At 37.9% G+C, this 21,615-nt stretch overlaps 1 protein-coding gene across 2 annotated transcripts in view; it reads left to right on the forward strand.

Annotated features, from left to right (window-relative positions):
• The window catches only part of SBF2 (SET binding factor 2), a 498,121-nt gene that overhangs the window by 434,617 nt on the left and 41,889 nt on the right, over window positions 1-21,615 (forward strand). The window contains exons 26-30 of one of the 2 annotated variants that reach the window (XM_005215931.5): window positions 1,735-1,933; window positions 8,539-8,735; window positions 11,001-11,141; window positions 12,025-12,120; window positions 21,259-21,443. In XM_005215931.5, coding sequence (XP_005215988.1) covers window positions 1,735-1,933; window positions 8,539-8,735; window positions 11,001-11,141; window positions 12,025-12,120; window positions 21,259-21,443 — 818 coding nt within the window. The remainder of the gene's footprint in view (window positions 1-1,734; window positions 1,934-8,538; window positions 8,736-11,000; window positions 11,142-12,024; window positions 12,121-21,258; window positions 21,444-21,615) is intronic. The other variant, NM_001103237.3, reaches the window with a different exon arrangement.

A 21,615-nucleotide genomic window follows, 5' to 3' on the forward strand; every position in this document is an offset into this window, starting at 1 on the left:
TAGCAGCAGCAGCATGTGGGTCTCATTAAAAAGAGAAAGAAAGAAATCCCACTGCACAGGAAATTTAGGTATAAAGTAGTCCCCTGTACTTTATTGTTATGGAATAAGAATAAGAAAATAAGGGCATAAATTATTCAAAGTTGAATATTTGGGGTTTTGGTGAGAACATTGTGGGTACTCCTAATCTATATGGGGAATCTAAGATGAAGGCATTCTTAGGTGATAAGAAAAAAATGCCTGCTAAATATCTAAAAGAGCAGAACCTGGGAAGCTGAGATAACTCAGTCAGGAAACTAGTAGCAAAATTTTTCTATTCCTTAACCCAATGTCAAGTATGCTTATGGAATTAACACTAGAGAGAATCTGATCTAAGAGAGAGGATGCCATTGCATCCTTTTTCTTCTCAGACTCTTAGACTGGATCACCAGTGATTATACAACTACTACTTTTACTGCCACTAATAACAACAGAAGAACATTTTAAAGAAAGAACTATCATCTTTAGAGAGATCTTTGGCTAAAGGTCTCCATTTCAGTATGTGTAGCTACAGGCTTGCCTCTGGGGGCAGTGAAAAGATCATTTATTGGAACCCGGGCTTCTCACAGTCACATGGAAAGTCATACAAAAATTACTGCTACCCATCACTATTGACTCTTCTAATTTAAAGCTTTTATGATTTCACAGAACAAAAACTTGTTCTATGATAATTATTCCTCCAAAAGACCAAATTATGTAATACTCTTTGCTCTTCTAAAGATAAGAGGCCAAAACAAATAAAACTGATACTTAATGATGCATTTGCATTGTGAAGTTCACAAACTAAAGCACAAAGGCTTATATTTATAGAAATAAGCTAGGTTTTTTTTTTTCTTTTAATTGAAGAGAGCTATATCTTTCCCTTTGACATTAGAACTTTGAGTACATTTCCAAAAACTTTGAAAGGTTAATTTTAATTCTCTCATTGTAAAAATAAGTAGGAAAGTAAATTAGGACAGTTTTTAACATGGAATTTTTTTTTTTTTTTTTTAGTTAGAACATGCAGTACCAATTAGGAATGTTGTTGTTTTTAATCCTCCCTAAAATACTTGGTTATTGGGTAAACTCTTCCAACATCTAAAATTTTAAAGGCTTCTGTAACCTGTGATTGCAAAATTGAGGGAGTTTCCCATGTACACCACATCCTCTGACAAAATAAAACTTCCACCAAATATAACTTCTTCATATCTAAGAAAGATCCTTTCCCAGTAGTGAACTTCTGCTTAATTAAGAATTTCTAATGAAAGTGTATGCTCTTTAAAGTTAACTGAAACCTGATGAGTTTGTGTAATGATTATGTTAGAGGTGAGTTTTACTAATAGGTTAGTCTCTCACAAAGTATGAGTGTTTACAGAGTCCTAAATAGAAATCACTCCAGGTGGACAGTAAAAATCAAGCCTGACTAACAAAGAAAAATATGGGTAATATATTCAAAATTATATTGTTTTTAGAAATTTTAAGTTACTTTCCCTGACATTTTGAGTTAGTTGAGCTCCTAATATTTTATTTCCTGACTATTACAGTTTATGTTTGAGCATAATGATGCCTCATAGAAGTTCCATGATTCAATTTTTGGCATACATAGCACCTCTAGCCTTAATATAAACCTCTCTTGGTTAAAGATCCTCTTTAGAAGGAAGTTTTTAATCCTGTACTTTGAGCTATCTCATTTCTTCAAAACCTGTTTCTGCCATCAAGTTTCAGATGATAGTGAACTCCCCACGAGTACCACTCTAAAGGCCTCAGAGAAATCTACAATGGAACAGCTAGTAGAAAAAGCTTGTTTCAGAGACTATCAGCGTTTGGGTTTGGGAACCATAAGTGGCAGCTCCTCTCGCTCTAAACCAGAGTACTTTCGAATCACTGCCTCCAACAGGATGTACTCACTCTGCCGGAGGTAAGTCTGTTAGTCTCTCCAAAAGAGACCTTCCTTTCTTCCATTTGAGTCTTGAATGGGCTATTTGCATCCATAGCCAAGAGAGAGATGCTGGAAAACGGGAGCAGGCTGTCCAGGGGTATGTGTGTTTAAGGGACATTTTTTGTGCAGCATGTGCAAGCGTCTCACTGACATTCTCACAAGTATAGCTGTATCACTGAACAGTGCCTATGTTAGATCAGAAAGTGGACGGTAATAGTTTCTGTCCATTTTATGAATTTCCCATATTTGTCTTTCTCTTCCTGTTTGCCCCTCTTCTAGCATGCCTGAGATAGCGTGAAGTAGGAATAGAATTTGCCCAGGCAGAGGAGAGATGAAAATATACTGTAGGTCAAGGGACTGCAAACTTTTTCCTTAAAGGACCAGATAGTACATATTTTCAACTTTACTCAGCATATGTTCTCTTATTGCAGCTATTGAACTCTGCCACTGAAGCAGCCATAGCCAGTACATAAAGAAATGGGCAAGGCCGGTTTGGGCCCAGGCCGTAATTTGCTAATCCAAGTGTAGGTCAGGTTTCCTTATGCTGTCTAAATAGAATTTTTTCAAGAGATATTACTTAAAGAATAATATGAACACATGTTCTTTTTTCTACTGTGTCTACTGCTATTTTATATATATCTGTTAAGCCCTATTTCCTGCTTTATTTCTTTTAAAACTACATTTTTACCCTCCACAAGTTTGATCATTTTCAGGTAAGTTCTTTTCTTTGCATGTATAAATTTCTGGTTTGATTAAATACAATAACACTGTGAAAGTACTTTGTAAATTGTAAGTCTTGTACATATTTTAGAAAGTTGTCTTAATGTTACTATTAGTTTAAGCCCTGCTGTTCTTGAAGAACTGTAGCTATCTCATTTTAAATGACAGTTTAAGTGTACAAATACAAATGTGAAACTTGAGAAACATATTGGGAATGTAGATTGACATTTGGGATAAATAAAAATTTCACATTAAGTACTGAAAGGCTGTGACTTTGTTGAGTATGCAGTAATTTTCCTAATACTCTGTCCTTCTAACCAAATTTTCTTTGTAGTTAAGTGTAAGCAAAGGCATAAGGTGTGACGTCCTGCTATTTGAGAAGCTTGTTATCAAAATCTTATCTGACAGTGAGAAAACAGATGTTATTTATCATCTCACTCTGTAAGAAACAAAATAAAATCTGAATATACCATTTATTCTAATGATTATTATAAGGAGATTATGGTGATATTAAATAGCACAAACCCATAAGCTATTAGAAGGAAATATAATAGTAAATAATCCAAAAGAAGGCAAGAAAGAGAGAAAAGGAATCATGCAGCAGATGGGACAAATAGAAAGCAAATAGTAAGATAGTATAAATTCAGATATATCAGTAATTATATTACTTATAATATTGATAAATGTTCCAGTTAAAAGAAAAAGATAATCCGAATTTTTTAAGCTTTATGCTGCTTTTAAGGGCTATATCTAATATACAAAATTACCAAAAGGTTGAAAGTGAACAGAAAGAATACAGCATGCAAAACCACCTTTTTAAAATAAAGCTATCATCAATATATAAATTTTAAAATATATTTTAAAGTAAAATTTTACTAGCAATAAAAAAAAGATGGCTCATAATGACAAAAGGTTCATTTCATTCAGAATTCATTATGACCAAGTGTAGTTTATTACAAGAATGCTAAACTTGCTTAACAATTGAAAATTAATCAGCACAGTTCACCACATTAAAAGAATTACAGACTATTGTAAGTTCATTGTATACAGAAAAGCATTTATAAAGTATAATATATGAGTTTTTACAAAAAACTTTAAGCAGATTGGAAATACAGGGAGAGCTTCTTAATTTCCTAAGTTTCTAAAAAATATATCCTGCAGCAAAAATTACTTAAGGTAAAGTATTGGCACCTTGTACTCTGAGATCCGGACAAAAGTGCCCACTATCACCACTTCTAGTCAGTGTTGTATTAGAGGTCTTAGGAAGTACACAAAAATTAGAAAAATTAATAATAAAAGAAAGATTGAAAGGAAAGAAATAAAACTGCTTTTCACAGATGATCTGATTAAACAGAAAATCTGAGGGACTCAACTGATAAACTTGTTATATTAATAAGCAAATTTGCAAGGTTATTATAAAAAATTAGTCATGTATATACACCAAAACCAATTAAAAGATGAAATTTTAAATGATGTTATTTTGATACTATTAGTACTATTTAAAGTAGCACTAAAAAACATTATTAAACACTTGGGACTAAATCTAATACAAGATGTATAAAATCTCTACATGGTACAGTCAAAACAGTATTAAGGATGACAAATAAATAGATATTTAATGTTCTTGGACTAGAATATTCAGTACTCTAAAACTGTGATTTCTCCAGACATTGACCTATAGAGTCAATACAATCGCAATCAAAATCCCAGCAAAATGTTCACAGAAATTGAAAAGATGATTCTAAGAGTTACATTAAAATGCAAAAGGCCAGAAGTAGCAGGATCGTCTTACAGAATAATATTATAGGATATCAAGACTTAATTAACAGTAATTAAGGCAGTATTGAATGTTCACAGGAATAAACAGATCACTAGAGCAAAATAGGGAATATAGAAAAATCTCAACATATGATAACACTTGGCTTAAGATAAAGATAGCATTTAAAAATAGTAGATAAAAGATATTTTTCAATATATGGTGCTGGATATCCATACAAGGAAAAAATTAATGTTGACCTCTACCTTACACTACATAGGCAAAAATCAATTCCCACTGATCTGTAGAGCTACATGATCTACATGAAAAAGGTTAAAATTTTAAATAAAGCTTCTAGAAGATATTTCTTAAGACAGGAAAAAAGCTATCCATAAAGTAAAAGATTGCTAAGTTAAGAAGTTTTATATATCAGAAAACATTATTAGGGGGATAAAAAGGCAATAACCAAAGGCAGAGGATGTCCTCTTTTGTGATGATATCCTAGTGGGCAATAAATATCTAAAAAGATGCTTATGTGACTCTTGGCATAACTGATGCCATCTTGGGCCTTAACAGTTTCTCCTGTCTTTTCGCTGACCCTGCCCAACACTGTACTATGCAGTGAATCACTTCTCTGTCATCAAGAGCTTTGTAGTTAATAGATATTGTTTAATGCTTATTAGGACCAGGTAGTCTGTATGCTCTGTTAGTTCCCAAACAATGATGAAAACCTTCCCTGAAGTATTCCCAGGGCCCATGAGACTAGTGACCTATTATTCTTAACTTGGGAATGCACATCCTGTTTCTAAGCACCTACCGCCATACCCTAGGTTGACTATAAAATTGTCCTGGGCTCAGAGTATAGTAGCAAATGTTTCCTGATCATTATCCACTGATAGATCCCACCCTGTGAGTAAGTTACCCTCTAATGAACTGGTCCATTTTATTATTATATTTATATATATATATATATAGTATTTACTTGTGGAGCTGCCTGCCTATGCTTTAATCTCAAGATGCCTTCTCAATTTGGTAGGCACTTTTAGTTCCCTCCATCTTCCAACAGTGCTCGTTTTATTAGTCTTCAGATAAATACAAATTAAAGTCCCAATGAGACAACTTTATACCTGCAAAAATGGCTAAAATTTAAAAGACCAACAATACACAGTGCTAGTAAAAAATGTTGAGCAAGTAGAACTCTTTGTTGCTGGTGTAACTGTAAATTGGTTAAATAACTTTAGAAAGCTCCCTGGCAGCATCTACTAAACTTCTAGACCTGTACTGAACATGTGCACAATTTGTTATGTATTTCTTGGAAAGCCTACTCCATCTGGGAAAGCGTACGTACTCCCAAAAAACAACTATAAGAATGTTCATGGCAACATGTTTCTTATATAGTCAAAAGCTAGACACTACTCAAAATCAACAATAAAAGGATTAGATAAGTAATATAGTCACATAGTGGGATAATAGACAGCAACAGTCCCCTACCTTTTGGCAACAGGGACCAGTTTCATGGATCTGCAGGGGGAGGTGGGTGTGGGGGTTTAGGATGGTCCAAGCACATTGCATTTATTATGTGCTTCATGTCTAATCTTATGCCACCTCTGATCTGAGAGCAGGCACTGATCTATGGCCCAGAGGTTGGGGACCCCAGCTCTACATCAACGAAAATGAACAGACTATAGTTGCATGCAATAGCATGGATGGGTCTCATAAACATACTGTTGAGAAAAAGAAGCCAGACACAAAAAAATAAATTCTATTTGTTCCTTTTTTGTAAAATTCAAAAAACAGGCAAAACTCATCCATGTTGTTAGCAGTCAAGGATGTTTAATGATAATCTTTGGAGGAAGAAAAGGGAGAAACACTGATTGGGAGGTGACACAAGGGGATTTTTTGGATGCTGGTAATGAATGGTCCATTTCTTGACCTAGGTGCTAATGAAATGGATTTCTTTTTGTGTTAATTCATGTATGTTTCAAGCTATTTGTATATGCGTTATTCTTTGATCGGAAGTTTCCACTTTCCAGAGTGCGTGAATGTCGCTCAGTTGTGTCCGACTCTTTGTGACCCCATCAACTACAGTCCATCGAATTCTCCAGGCCAGAATACTGGAGTATTCCTTCTCCAGAGGATCTTCCCAACCCAGGGATCAAACCCAGGTCTCCCGCATTGTGGGCAGATTCTTTACCAGCTAAGCCACAAGAGAAACCCAAGAATACTGGAGTGGGTAGCCTATCCCTTCTCCAGCAGATCTTCCTGACCCAGGAATCAAACCAGGGTCTCCTGCATTGAAGGTGGATTCTTTTACCAACTGAGCTATGAGGGAAGCCCTAAAAGTTTCCACAGCAGCTCCTAAAGCCCAGTCTACCTCAAGGCTTCCTCTGGTACCCATGGCTGGTAGCTCTAAGTAGTGGTGGTAGAATAGGGGGGGTGGCAGGATAAATGGATATATCTTTCATGCTAAATGACACTGGTCCTGAGAATAGCCTCTGCTGGCCTTCAGGCTGTATGCTTTTTACCCTGGCACCAGTAGCTATCCAGCCGTCACTCAGGCCCATGCCTGGGACCAGGAAAGTCTTAGATCCTGTGTGTAGCAGAGCATGGTCTGTGGTGCTAATGCCATGGAAGGAAGGGACGGGGGAATGGGGTAGAGGAGTGTGTTGGTTCTTTCCCAGTTACTGAAACAGTACCCAAAGCTATTAAGCATTACTCTCTTATCTAATACACAAAATCACTATAGTATCTAGAACCAAAAGGAGCAATAAACAAATACTAAACTGGAGTTAGAAAGAGAAAGCCCTTGCTGTACATCTGAAACTAACACAACATTGTAAAACAACTGTACTGCGATTTAAAAAAGAAAAAAAGCATAGGACCCTAATAATGGAACTGCTTTTCAAGTCTTTATGAATGATTATGTCTACAACTATGACTCTCTATCAGTTTGTGGTATTAGAAAAAGACAGCCTGTAAACCTGAAGCACGAAAGTGCTAGGCTTTCAGAATGCTTCCAGGGAATCTCTGGGTAAATAAGAGAAATAAAATTGGCATTTACTAAAGCCATTGAAGGTTATATGACCACATACTGGGTTTTCTCTCCCTGCTCTCAGCACTGACTTATAACAAGATAAGGGATTAAAAGTTCGGGAAGTGATCAATTGCACAGTATTGTGACAATGTCACTGATTTGTGGACTGAAGATAGTTAACATGTTAAGTTTCATGTTAGGTACAGTTTACCACAATTCTAAAAAAAATCACACACACACAAAAGACATGGGATTAGAGGTTAGGAGGTTATTAACATGGAATCTCTTTAATATTTCTAAATAAACTAAAGAACTGCTTTGAAAGCTGCCTGTCTTCTTGTACTTATCTATAAAAACAAGATAAATAAGTTTTTATCTATCTTGTCTGTTTTTAATTTTCCCAGCATCATATCCTGTAAATTTATGAGCTAATCTTTTTTTTTTAATTATCAACATGTAGTGTTAATAAAATATTTACACTTACTTGACATTTGAACGTATTGTTTTCATACCAAAAATCATTTGGTTTTGATTTTTAATCCTTTCACCATCTCTGGAATTCTGAATGTTAGTGTACTTTATCCTCTGTTGTCATTTCAGTAATCCAAGGAGTTGACAGTTTGATTTGTCATTCTCATAAAGTTGACATTAATACATTAATCTTGCAATCTTTATTCAAGTTGTATATAAGGCAAGGGAAATCTTGTTTATTGGAGGCCTTTTTAATAGTTATGTATGCCGTTTTTAATTTTTACACTTAACGTTACTCAGCAAAAGCTTGCATTATCACTGAAGAAGGCTTATTTTAAAAAAAAAAGAAAAGATTAGTAGATGAGCTAGTTGTTTTCACTATCTAGGCCTTTTCTTCTCAACCCCCAAAGAACTGAATTGTTTCATGTTTGAAATATATGTCTTATCTCTCCACCAGTGTTTCTGAGTCTTAGAAATTTGCTGTGAACTTATGAAATTCACATGCTTGTATTCTTTCTCTCCCCTGTTTCTTTTTTCTTCTCCTCCCCCGACCCTGCCTCACCCACCCAAATCATCCTGTTTCTCCTTTCCATACCCCTGAAGCTATCCTGGCCTTTTAGTTGTACCTCAAGCTGTACAGGACAGTAGTTTACCAAGAGTAGCCCGCTGCTATCGACACAATCGCCTGCCTGTTGTATGTTGGAGAAACTCAAGAAGCAGTACCCTGCTCCTCCGATCTGGAGGATTCCATGGAAAGGGAGTGGTTGGCCTTTTTAAGTCTCAGAACTCCCCTCAGGCAGGTAAGCAACTCTCCACAGCACTATTCTGATCCTTCCACTTCTGGGTATTCCAAAAATTCAGGAAGTAAAGTCCAGGAATGCTAGTTGTGCCCTTTCCATCAAGCCTCTCACATGTGAACTTTTCCAGTGCGCTGTGTATAGTCTGTTCAGTTAAGAACTAGAGTTGACGCTGTGGGGCTCCGCCTTGAATTTGACATCTTGCTTAATATGTCTGTCTATATTTGAATTTTAATAGAAATTAACATAGTAAAGTCTTTGGTTCTAGCTGTTTTCATTTCAGCAAACCAGAGTATCCACAAATGGAAACAGATATAATAATTGTTTTCTTTTGGGGGGGAAGTATTCAGATATATTTACTAGCTTCAGAAGTAAATAGGTATTCTGTCCTATGTGATATAGGATATCCTGTCTCATTCCTACATGTCACGCACACACACACATACAAGTCAGCAACCTAAAGACCAAAATCCTGGTTTTGGAGCACTCAATCGGAAAGGTTTTTAGGAAGCTAGAGGCTGGTCAGTGTAAGAAAAAACGCACACTAAGCGCGGCCCCCTTTTTCTGAGGACACTTCTGAGCACTGGGTTTGAGGTCTGAAGTTAGTCAGAAGCTACATTTTGCTAACCTTTCTCATAACCTCTAGCTTAAAACAGATGCTCAAAAAATTTAACCAAGGACCACTAAGACACCAGATTCAACTTAGGAATGACTTCCCTCTTTGGAAATGAGCAAACTCAAGTTCAGTGGTTCAGTAGGTAGAACCATGTGCTTTTTGATATGTCTTCTTTATTCTCATCCATACCTTCCTGAAAGTTCAAAGTTGGCCAGCATGTCTTTGATCATTCAGTTGACTTGAGGACATTATACACACAATGCTATATTATTGGCTTCCCTCATGACTCAGACAGTGAAAAATCAGCCTGCAATGCAAGAGACCAAGGTTTGATCCCTGAGTCATGAAGATCCCCTGGAGAAGGGAATGGCAACCCACTCCAATATTTCTTGCCTAGAGAATCCCAAGGACAGAGGAGCCTGGTGGGCTATATTGTTGTTGTTATTCCGCTTGGCATGGAATCTCAACATATATATATTGAAGGCAGTCGGCTTTTAACTTTTTCTGTCCTAAGGAATCTTCTCAAGCTACATAAGGGGATGATAGAACATAACATATGTAGATTACATAAAGTGAGTGAATCATCTCAGGAGCATTATTATGAGCATATCACTGAGCTTTTAGTTGGAAAACTTGAAATTGTCTTATTCCACTCATTTCTGATTTTTCAGTATAATATAAATTTATTGTTTTTCACACTTTTTGAACTCACACATTTACTCACATTTTAATATCTTTGAAATGGGAATATGACCTACAGTTAATGTGATCAGAAAGAATTGTGTCTTGGCTTAAATGGGCAGTTTTTAAATTCTCATTAAATAAAATAGTAGTGCATCTTATAATTAATGGCATTTTAGAGTTTATAAAATGATGGCACTTTAAAGTTGATAAAATATAAGATAGTAATGCTAATTATTTATTTCCTAGTCATGTTGTAGGAAAACTTGTTATTATCTGTTGTTCTTCTAGTCAGTCCCCTCCCAATACCACTTTAGAGTACCTGGGCCATTTTCAGTGATTCTGTTTTATTCCATGCAAGCCAGGCTCAGACTCCCTCCAACCAGAATTGCTCTCACTGTTGTTTCCATCTGTGCATACTTTTTGATCCTGTTTTAGAAGGACCAGGGGATTGAGCAGTAGCTGCTCCTATGTCCTCATCTTCCTCCACTCTTCCCAGAACAACCCTCTACAAGTTCACGTCCCCTGTTAGGCCAGTGTGACAGAATTGGAATACAGTTACTGGTATTGGGAAGTCTCACTTCTGCTCATTCTGGGATGCTGAGGGAACCCACTCCATCCTCTGCTCCCGAACAGAGGCATGGGTCATCATGGAAATGTTGTCTTTTGTAAATCTTTGAGTTGGTTGGATAGTGAAAAACTATACCTCCACTTGGGAGGACAGCTGTGTGCTGGCTTTCCAGGCCTGGGCTCTTTCAGGAGGATGAGGAGGCAGCCTGGAAGTATATGTGGTGAAACCATTATCATCGGAGGATTAGCTGTTTAAGTTTGGAGTTTTAAGTGGGGCTGGTTTCTATATTTGATTGTGGTAACTTGAAGACCATATATAGAAGGAATAAGCATATGTATATAGAGTGAACCTGTTTTATTAATATAGAGATGGTTTTACTTAATATCTTTTCCTTTTATAGCTCCTACCTCCTCTTTAGAATCTTCCAGTAGCATAGAACAAGAAAAGTACTTGCAAGCATTACTGAGTGCAGTTTCTGTCCATCAGAAACTCAGTGGCAATAACCCTCTTACTGTCAGGCCAGCACTTGCTCTGTCTCCAGGTAAGATTTGATATAATGCATTTCTTTTTGACAGCTATGAAAGGTCATATTCATTCCTAGGGTTAGCCTCTTTAGTTATTTGCATTGTTCCGTCAACAGGACCCCTTAATGTTTTACCTTATGGTCTGTAACTTTAGCTTTTATCAGGGTACCACTATAAATTTCTAGTAAATAGTAACCAAATTTAGAGATTCGGTTATTTCCTTTTAAAAAGAGTAGTAAGAGAGGTGGTAGGAAAGACAAAGTCATGTGAGTTTTGTTTTTTTTTCCTGAAATCTGTTTTACACAGTTTAAAATATCAGTATTAGAGTTGACTGTGTAAGTTGAACATGTTTATTGAATGTTTATTAAAATCATCGTGTATAAGTTTGAAATTCCTGAAGTTTCTGTGGCCTTTTATGACTTGCAGTACAGTTTGTTTTCACTAGATTTGGATGAAGCCATTAAGACTTGTACTAATATTCTGTTTCAGTTATCATGTGATGGAACCCCAAAGGGTTCATGTAGAGGTAACCCTAATGTGTTAGACACAGGAGCATGTGACTTGAGAAGCTGGTCTCCTTGGCTTAATCAGCTATTTGAATTAGCTCAACATAAGCAGAAAGTGGCTTTTCTTGTAAAGTAACACCATGCATGCCTTGCTTCATTTATCATTCAGTTCTCTGATTGCACTTGCCAAACCTAACTCTCTATAATCTTGCAGATGTGTGTATCTCTGAGGAAATAGTAACAGTGCCTTGTTATCTCTATTAAGCTTTGGGTACTTAAAAAGTACAATGTTTGGCAGCAATTAGACATGCTACACATGAAGATAACTTTTTGTCATTTGAGTAATGTTAACCCCAACGACATGGTTTTTGTTCTTCTTTTTGGCTGACTTTAGGGACTGAAAGGAGGACTTCAAGAATGTCCACTGTGCTTAAGCAGGTAGTGCCAGGACATTTGGATGTAAACCCATCCAATAGCTTTGCTCGAGGAGGTTAGTAAGACTGATTTTATAACTGAGCCCTGATACAACCTTAAAAGCAGAAAATTTTTTTCTAGATAGTGATACTTTAAATCAACTAATGATTAAATTTGTTTTTAATCACCCTTTCTAAATGAATGATCAAATGTATTACTAGCATGGTGACAGATGAGTTTAGCCTCATGGAACAAGAGGTATAATAATTGCTGAAATCTTACATACTGATGAGTTTGGGAGCACTGGATGGGGAGGGGAGCGTGGAGCATGTCGAAATGGTGACTCGGCCCTGGCAGCAGTCCACGATGCTTCAAGTATGCAGGGTAGAAAAGCTGAGCACAGAAGCATAAACAGCTAGGGCAGTGTGAGCCCAGACTTGAAGGCTGTGCCTCCAATGCCTGTTATTTTTACTCTTGTTCTCGGAAGTGCTAGGTTGAGGAATAAGAGACAATAGTTCAGGATCGACATAAAGACTATTTTACAAAATTCACTTGTTTCCCTTTTGAAAACCAAGATTACTGTGCACATCTCCTGGCAATCATACTGATTCTTTAGATAGATACTTTTTTTTCCTTCTTCATCAAAACTTTCTGTGATTGCAGAGTTTCCTAAGAGCTTTCACCCTTCTTTGGTTATCTTCCTAATCAGGCCTTAACATCATTGTATTAGTTTCTTGGGCTACTGTGACAAAATGCCACTGTGTGGCTTCAAAAGCCATTGTACGGAAGCCAGGCATTCAGAGTCAAGATGTTATCAGGTTTGGCTTCTTCCGAGGGCTATGAGGAATAGTCTGTTCCGTGCCTTTCCCCTAGCTTCTGATGGTTTGCTGGCAATTTTTGGCATCCCTTAGCTTGTAGAAGCATCAGCCAGATCTCTGCCTTCATCTTTACGTGACATCCCTGTGCACCTGTCTCCAAATTTCCCCTTTTATAAAGACACCAATCACACTGAATTAGGGGCCCACCCCACTGAAGTGTGACCTCATCTTAACTAATTACGTCTGCAGTGACCCTATTTCTAAATGGGGTCACATTTTCTGAGGTGCTAGGGGTTAGGACGGCTTCAGCAATACGTGAACTGTGAACTTCCAGGTGTTCAAGCTGGTTTTAGAAAAGGCAGAGGAACCAGAGATCAAATTGCCAACATCTGCTGGATCATCAAAAAAGCAAGATAGTTCCAGAAAAATATCTATTTCTGCTTTATTGACAAGCCAAAGCCTTTGACTGTGTGGATCACAATAAACTGTGGAAAATTCTGAAAGAGATGGGAATACCAGACCACCTGACCTGCCTCTTGAGAAACCTGTATGCAGGTCAGGAAGCAACAGTTAGAATTGGACATGGTACAACAGACTGGTTCCAAATAGGAAAAGGAATACGTCAAGGCTATATATTGTCACCCTGCATATTTAACTTCTATGCAGAGTACATCATGAGAAACACTGGGCTGGAAGAAGCACAAGCTGGAATCAAGATTGCTGGGAGAAATATCAATAACCTCAGATATGCAGATGACACTACCCTTATGGCAGAAAGTGAAGAGGAACTAAAAAGCCTCTTGATGAAAGTGAAAGAGGAGAGTGAAAAAGTTGGCTTAAAGCTCAACATTCAGAAAACTAAGATCATGGCATCCGGTCCCATCACTTCATGGGAAATAGATGGGGAAACAGTGAAAACAGTGTCAGACTATTTTGGGGGCTCCAAAATCACTGCAGATGGTGACTGCAGCCATGAAATTAAAGGACACTTACTCCTTGGAAGGAAAGTTATGACCAACCTAGATAGCATATTGAAAAGCAGAGATATTACTTTGCCAACAAAGGTCCATCTAGTCAAGGCTATGGTTTTTCCAGTGGTCATGTATGGATGTGAGAGTTGGACTGTGAAGAAAGCTGAGCACCGAAGAATCGATGCTTTTGAACTGTGGTGTTGGAGAAGACTCTTGAGAGTCTCCCTTGGACTGCAAGGAGATCTAACCAGTCCATCCTAAAGGATATCAGTCCTGGGTGTTCATTGGAAGGACTGATGCTGAGGCTGAAACTCCAATACTTTGGCCACCTCATGCGAAGAGTTGACTCATTGGAAAAGACGCTGAAGCTGGGAGGGATTGTGGGCAGGAGGAGAAGGGGACAACAGAGGATGAGATAGCTGGATGGCATCACCAACTCGATGCACATGAGTTTGGGTGAACTCCGGGAGTTGGTGATGGACAGGGAGGCCTGGCATGCTGAGATTCATGGGGTCACAAATAGTCAGACACAACTGAGCGACTGAACTGAGGGGTTAGGATGACAACAGAAGAATTTTGATGGGGTGGGAGGCACACAGTTTGACCCATAACAGTTATATGTAGCTTTTTCCTGAACTTTTAAATACTTGTTGTTTTAAAGTCTAAGATACAGTCTTCAGTCTTCTCCTCATTTCTTTCTTGGTGAGTTTTAACTAAAAGATAGTACAGTGTATTTCTCCTAAGGTTTCTGGTATTTCTGTTGCCAGGAACTGGTGTCAGGATTTGGTTAGAAGTTGCAGTTCTCGTTATTTCTTCATTTGCCATCTGAAACCTTATATTAGCAGGCATGTCAGCACCTTTTCCCTTAACTTTTAGTAGAATGCAACTTCTTGGTTTATCTAGTTGAAACCCTCCCATCCCCATCCTACTCTTGATTTCTGTCTTCATTTTTCTGGGCTCCAAAATCACTACAGATGGTGACTGCAGCCATGAAATTAAAAGACGCTTACTCCTTGGAAGGAAAGTTATGACCAACCTAGATAGCATATTCAAAAGCAGAGACATTTCTTTGCCAACAAAGGTCCGTCTAGTCAAGGCTATGGTTTTTCCTGTGGTCATGTATGGATGTGAGAGTTGGACTGTGAAGAAGGCTGAGCGCCGAAGAATTGATGCTTTTGAACTGTGGTGTTGGAGAAGACTCTTGAGAGTCCCTTGGACTGCAAGGAGATCCAACCAGTCCATTCTGAAGGAGATCAGCCCTGGGATTTCTTTGGAAGGAATGATGCTAAAGCTGAAACTCCAGTACTTTGGCCACCTCATGCGGAGAGTTGACTCACTGGAAAAGACTCTGATGCTGGGAGGGATTGGGGGCAAGAGGAGAAGGGGACGACAGAGGATGAGATGGCTGGATGGCATCACTGACTCGATGGACGTGAGTCTGAGTGAACTCCGGGAGTTGGTGATGGACAGGGAGGCCTGGCGTGCTGTGATTCATGGGGTCACAAAGAGTCGGACACGACTGAGCAACTGCTCTGATCTGATCTGATCTGAAACTTCATCAACAACAAACACATTATCTATTCCTCCACTTGGCCAGGTGACCTATATTATAAATTTTAGGTATGAAACTGTCTCAGTTTCTGTGTTGGTACCTGAGGCTCAAGGATGTTCACCAATATGTTTCAACTACAGTATCTTTTCTTTTTTTATATTGGCCTCAGACTCATGGCTTTTTTATGCAAGGGAATCCCCACTAGCGGTTACATTCTAATCTTGTGTCCTTTCTTTTCTATTCTCAAATGTACCTGGAAAGCTGTATTTACATCTCAGGGTTAAACTCTATGTAATTTGTTTGGGTCTCTTTCTATGCATAATGAGGCCATAATTATTATTCATGATCCCCTTCCCAAATATTTTCTCCTAAAAATTACTGTAAACTTGGTGTGTTTCCTTATGACAAGATTTTTTGCTCCTAAGCAGGTCCATCTCTTAATTCTTTCCCAAAGCCTCCACATCTCGCAAGGTCCCAGTGATTAACTGGAAGATGAAATGTGGCCACTTCCTGACACCTTAAACTTCTGTGTCCCTCAAGCTGCTTTCCTTTGCCTCTTCTGATAGCATCATCCCTCCTCATACAGAGCAGCAAGAATGGACTGGGGCAAGCTTGGGAAATCTCAGAAGATTCCCTGTTAACATGAACATGACAGGTGGACTCACACTCAGATTGGCCAGGGCATGACTACATGTAGACACTTGCATGCCTTGCCGTTAGTTCATTTCCTTGTTCCCATCTTCAAGTATAGAGTCTTCATTTTTCCAGAGAGCTAGGTACCACTTCACCAGCAGTTCCTCATTTACCCTGTGTGGAAAGAACCTCCTATCTTGGAATCTCCCTACCAACCTTCTCCTTTTTTCTATTCTATTTTCTCTGTTTTTCCATTCCTTTTCATTGTCATAGAATCTTAGTTCCTGCTTTCCTTCTTACACTCTCTCCACTGTGCCTCTGACCTACCCTGATGAATGAGGGTTTAGACTGACCTCCACCTTCTCCTTCACCCTTTTGCAGTCAGGGTGGTCACTTAGCATTGAGCATGCATGTTGAAGAGTTCTTCAGACGGGAGAAGCAACCTTTTTGCTTCTTAACTGCAGAAACCAGTTAAGAAACGATGAAGATAACATTGCTTTTCATTTAAAATGACAGTAGGTTTTGTGCCCTGTGAGCAAAATGCAGATATTTGCAACTTGGATAAATTATCTTGTGTAGAAAAATGCCATGAGAAAATCCGCCTCTTAAATATAAAAATCAAATAGCTGGGTGTATTTGAGAAGTAGCCACATGGAGGAAAATTTTTAAATTTTTCCTCCTTTACATTTCCACAGCCCTTTAAGTTCCTCAGCAAGGTTATTTTATCCTTAAAATAACCTTCAGGACAGATGTTTCAAGAGACTTTGAGAGATGACATGACCTAGCCAAGATCACTTAGCAAATAAGAGCAGAACTGGGACTAAGATTAGTTCAGTCCATTTCAGTGCAGCATTCCCTGAATGTAACTTATACGTCATGCATTTTGCTAGGCATAAGGTTACTTTGATAAATATAGTACGCTGTCCCTACATCCAACCCTAGCATCTCTTTTCCTTCTTTCCTTGCTTTGTTCTGAACAGAGTAGAGAGAATAATACCATTGCTCAAGAAACTCACACTCTGAACAACACTTCATTCCCATGGGTGGGATGAACTAGATGACTTCTTCCCTGAAGCAACCTCTTTATCCAGACTCTTCTGGACAGATCCAGGGCCACATGGTTGCTTAGGCAACAAGACACTAAGAGTTTGGTTCAGTTACATTCAGACTCAAACTGCGGTCCTAACACTTAATGTATGATAGTAAGCAACTTAGGAAACCTCTTCATTTTCAGTGTCCTCATCTGTAAAATGGAGATAATAATTAATATTTTCGCTTTCAAGTGGTTATAAGGAAAGAATGAAATATATGTAAAGCGCTTAACTTAGTAACTGGCTCATTATTAATAGGAGCTCAGTGAATGTCAGTTCCATTATTATTATTGAAGTTATTGTCATTATCGTTGCTTCATACTCCACTGAAATGGGAGGGAAGTCTATATTTGAATGTAAATTGCCTTAAGTCTGGTTGCTCCTCACTGGCAAAAGGCAAGCAGATAAAGGAAATGTGCCTTCAGCCTAGACCAATAACTTTGAAATTTTTTTGATCACGACTTACGGATATAAAATGTATTTCTTACCGTATGTATACATATACCTTTGTATGTGTATGCAAAATGTATATAGACTATAATGAAAGTTTCACAAAACAATATTCATCTATATACCACAAGCAGCGCACATACCTTTTTTCTGTTCTAATCTGTTTCACTTCTTTAAAAATACAGTTTGACCTTCTAAAATCATTTCACAAACCACTAAGGAGGACTCTGCAGTTTGGAAACACACACCTCCAGGTTGGTGTTAACATGCTCAGGACACGTATTTGACACCTGAAAATCCCTTAGGACGATAAGTGGGCCTCACCAGCAGTGAAGCAGCGTCACACCTTGGGGTGACATGACCGCCACGTGGACTGCAGTTGTCTAAGCCCCGCGCTGGCCCCATGGCAGTGCAGGCTGTTTTCTCATTGCTGACTTTCTGCTCAGCGATAAATACATGGCAGTTTTTCATTAATGAGGCTCTGTTTGAGAAAATACTTCATTATTTTACAATTTAATACCCCTTTTATTCTTACAGGGCAAATAACTGAGTTCAGGATATAGTAGAAAACCACAACAGCTCACATGTATCAATTTTCAAAAAGAAAGTAATCAGCAAATGTTTGCAGTACCTACATTTCAGGCTCTCGGCATGGAGATAAGACTATTTGTGGGGATTCCCTGACAGTCCAGTGGCTGGGACTCTGTGCTTCCACTGCTGAGAGCCCAGGTTCAATCCCTGATTGGGGAACTAAGATCCCGCAAGACGCATGGCACAGCCAGCAACAGCAAAGACTAAATGTGATTAGGTCTCTGCCTTTGTAACACACAATCAGTAAAATAAGATGTGCAAATAATCACAGTGTGCTATGGGATCAGAGTTCAAATAGAACTCTCTACGACTCTAGGGACAGTCAGGAATGGTTTTCAGAGTTTACATTGTTCCTGGATCTTAAGGAATAAGGAGTTTGTCAGGCAAAGAAATGGGAGAGGTCATTCTAGGCTGAGGGACTAGCGTAAGAAAATGATATATTTAGAGAACAATATCTCAAAATCAGGGACCCAAGCACTCAGGCGTCACTGTAAGCAAGCATTTACTGATCTGTATTTCAGTACGAAAGCTCAGAGCCTTGACAGAAAGGAGACTGGTAGGCTCTTTTCTGGGAGCCCTGTGCCTTTTTCAGCTCTTTGTTCTGTCTTGTAGTAGCATTTTCTGTGTACCATCAGCCAGCACCTCTGCAGCCTGAGCTTTCTGACTTCTTCTGGCTACTGAAAGCATCAGTGCCCTTCGTTTCCTGTTTCCAAAGGAGTGAGGCAGAAATGAAAGATCATGTCTGATGACTTTTATCAAATTATGTCATATTTTATGCAGTTTTGAAATAGATAGCTTAATTATCCTGCCATTGATGTTTTCAATCCTTAATAAGAACAGAATCCTTTTCCTTAAGTGACTTGAGCAGTTCTTTTGCTCAGGAAAGAATGTAACTGTGACTGACTTCTCCCGTGTTTGTTATTACCAGGTTAAGTTTGCCACAGTCACAAAGCACTTTCTGTCAGAAAAAAAAATTACTCAAATTACAAAAGTATTATCTTTGATACTACCTGTCATTTTGGTGCAAGTAGGGATTTTAGGAGAAGCCATTACGTCAGCCATCACAAGCTATATTTTTTGTGGCATTGGGTATTGTCACAGGATCATAAGTTTTTGCTGTGCATAACTGTCGGCTTATGGAAAATAAATGGAATTTCCAAATGAAAAGAGAAAAAAGAAGATAGTGTGGCAATGCTTACTGCTCTACTGCGAAAACATGCCCTTTGTTATTCCAAATGGTTGGTAGAGCTTCATTCCTCATATGATGCCCTTGCTCAAAGAATAAACGTGTTATATAGCAAATCTTATTTGCAAATCAGTCAGCCTCATTAAGTACCAGGACCAATGTATTCCTAACATTCACCCCCTCCCAAAATTCCTTAATTTTATTATAAAAATTTGTTTCTCACCAAGGGACAACCTCTCAAAGCTTATTCCATTTGGTATAATTTTTTAGTGGCACTCTTTGCTGTGCTGTCCATTTCATTGTGCTTATAATATTTATAAACAAGTGCTGAAATTTCATTTAACAGACAGTTCATCTTTTTGTGTGACTGTTTATTTGTTAATCAAATAAGCTTTTTATTTGTTAATCAAATCTTCTGCTTTTATTATATTTACATTTTCCCTATTGTTAATTTAATTTTTAAAATTAACCTGTTCTTCTCTTATGCAATTTGCTCTGATGTTTGCTGCTATGTACATTTCATTCCTCCTTCCTTCTTTAATCTTACCTACCAGTGCATGGGTACAGAGATAAATGTTTTACTCAGTCCAATCCCAAATCTTCAGCTAAGGGAAGAGTCCATAATCAAGGTACTGTATTATTTGTCATGATGTGTCACTGTTTTTAACCATCTTCATATGAAGGCATATGTGTTACAAGTGACTTTTTTCACATTCGTTTGTCAAATTGTATTCTTTATTCTCATCCACATTCTGAATTTCCTCTGTGACTTCATTTACCAAAAAATTAACACTTGCCATAGTATCTAAGAAACCTTATAGGTTGTAATAGGTTCATCCATATTAAGCAGAAAGTATGAAACCTTTTCTTGAGAACTGGTCTTTCTGACCCTATAGATGCTTATAAAGAGAGAAACAGATGTGACATTATCATGGTGACTTCTGGTCACCTAGAAACATGGCTTGATTTAATATTTGTCAAAGATTAAAGCTTCTCAAAGAGCCTTTCCAAATCTAAAGAAAGCTCTTTAGGGAAGCAGTTGCAGTGCTGTGTACCCCTGTGACTCCATCACCAGCCTGACACCACAGTCCATGGGCATTTCTAAGGACCTCTGTAAAATTCGAGCTGTATTATATCCCTTTGTGTTTAAATATTTAATATTTGATAGTCTAACTTGCATATAAAATGCTTGATTTTTCTAATTAATTAAGGTCAACTTACGAGATTCTTCCTAGTAGCTTAGCTTCATCTTTCCCTTGAAGACATCTGCCCCTTTATTTAAAACTGTCCCTCTTAAATAAAGCCTCCTAAGAGTGAAATGTGCATTACTAAATTTATAACTTTTCACTGTTTTTCCTGGATACTGGGGAAAAAAAGATAAAAATATAATCTTTACTGACTTAAAATTACATCATTTTGGCATGATGTGCAAGTATTAATTCTAAATCCAGCCTCAAATTTTAGTGGGTTTAGTAAAGCTCTGATTTATTTTTTCATGTGGAATTCTTATTGAACTGACTAAAGCAGAAGAATGTTTCTTACTTCTTTCTTGAAGCCATGAGGAATTTACTTCCATGTTCTCTTCCCTAGGCATCATTATTGCCTCCTGCCCACATTTTTTTTTTCCTAGAGTCAGTGTACTCTATTTATGATCTCAGTATGTAAATACTGAATTTACATCAGTATGCAAAAATAGAATTGACTTGGGTGATTTCTTAGGTTCCTCTGAGCCAAATGATTTTTGAAATGCTGTGTTGAATAATGCTTATATGATGCAGATGACCAATATGATATGTGATTACTTAGATGAATTAATTTGCTATTACCTCTAAAATTGTACCCGCAGAGCATGCATCTTTTTCCCTATCCAATGGCATTCTCACATCAGATTATCTCACTCAACTGTTTTGACTTTTGTGAAGGTGTTTGGGCAAGTCTTCGCTCTAGCACTCGCCTGATCAGCTCTCCAACATCCTTCATTGATGTTGGCGCCCGGCTGGCAGGCAAGGATCACTCGACCTCCTTCAGTAACAGCACTTACCTGCAAAACCAGCTCTTGAAACGTCAAGCAACCCTTTACATATTTGGTGAGAAGTCACAGCTAAGGGTAAGATTTCTTTTTCTCACTTAGAAACTTCATGGATACAGGAAGGCAGCTTCTAAAACTCATTTCATAAACCAATTTTCCTAGAATTTTGTTTTTCCAGCTTGGATTCTTAACCTAGAGTTAATAATCTCAAAAAAATTAGCTCATGAATATGTTTACATATGTATGTCTG

This window comes from Bos taurus, chromosome 15, assembly GCF_002263795.3.
Source record: "Bos taurus isolate L1 Dominette 01449 registration number 42190680 breed Hereford chromosome 15, ARS-UCD2.0, whole genome shotgun sequence".
In the NCBI taxonomy this organism is placed as follows: Eukaryota; Metazoa; Chordata; class Mammalia; order Artiodactyla; family Bovidae; genus Bos; species Bos taurus.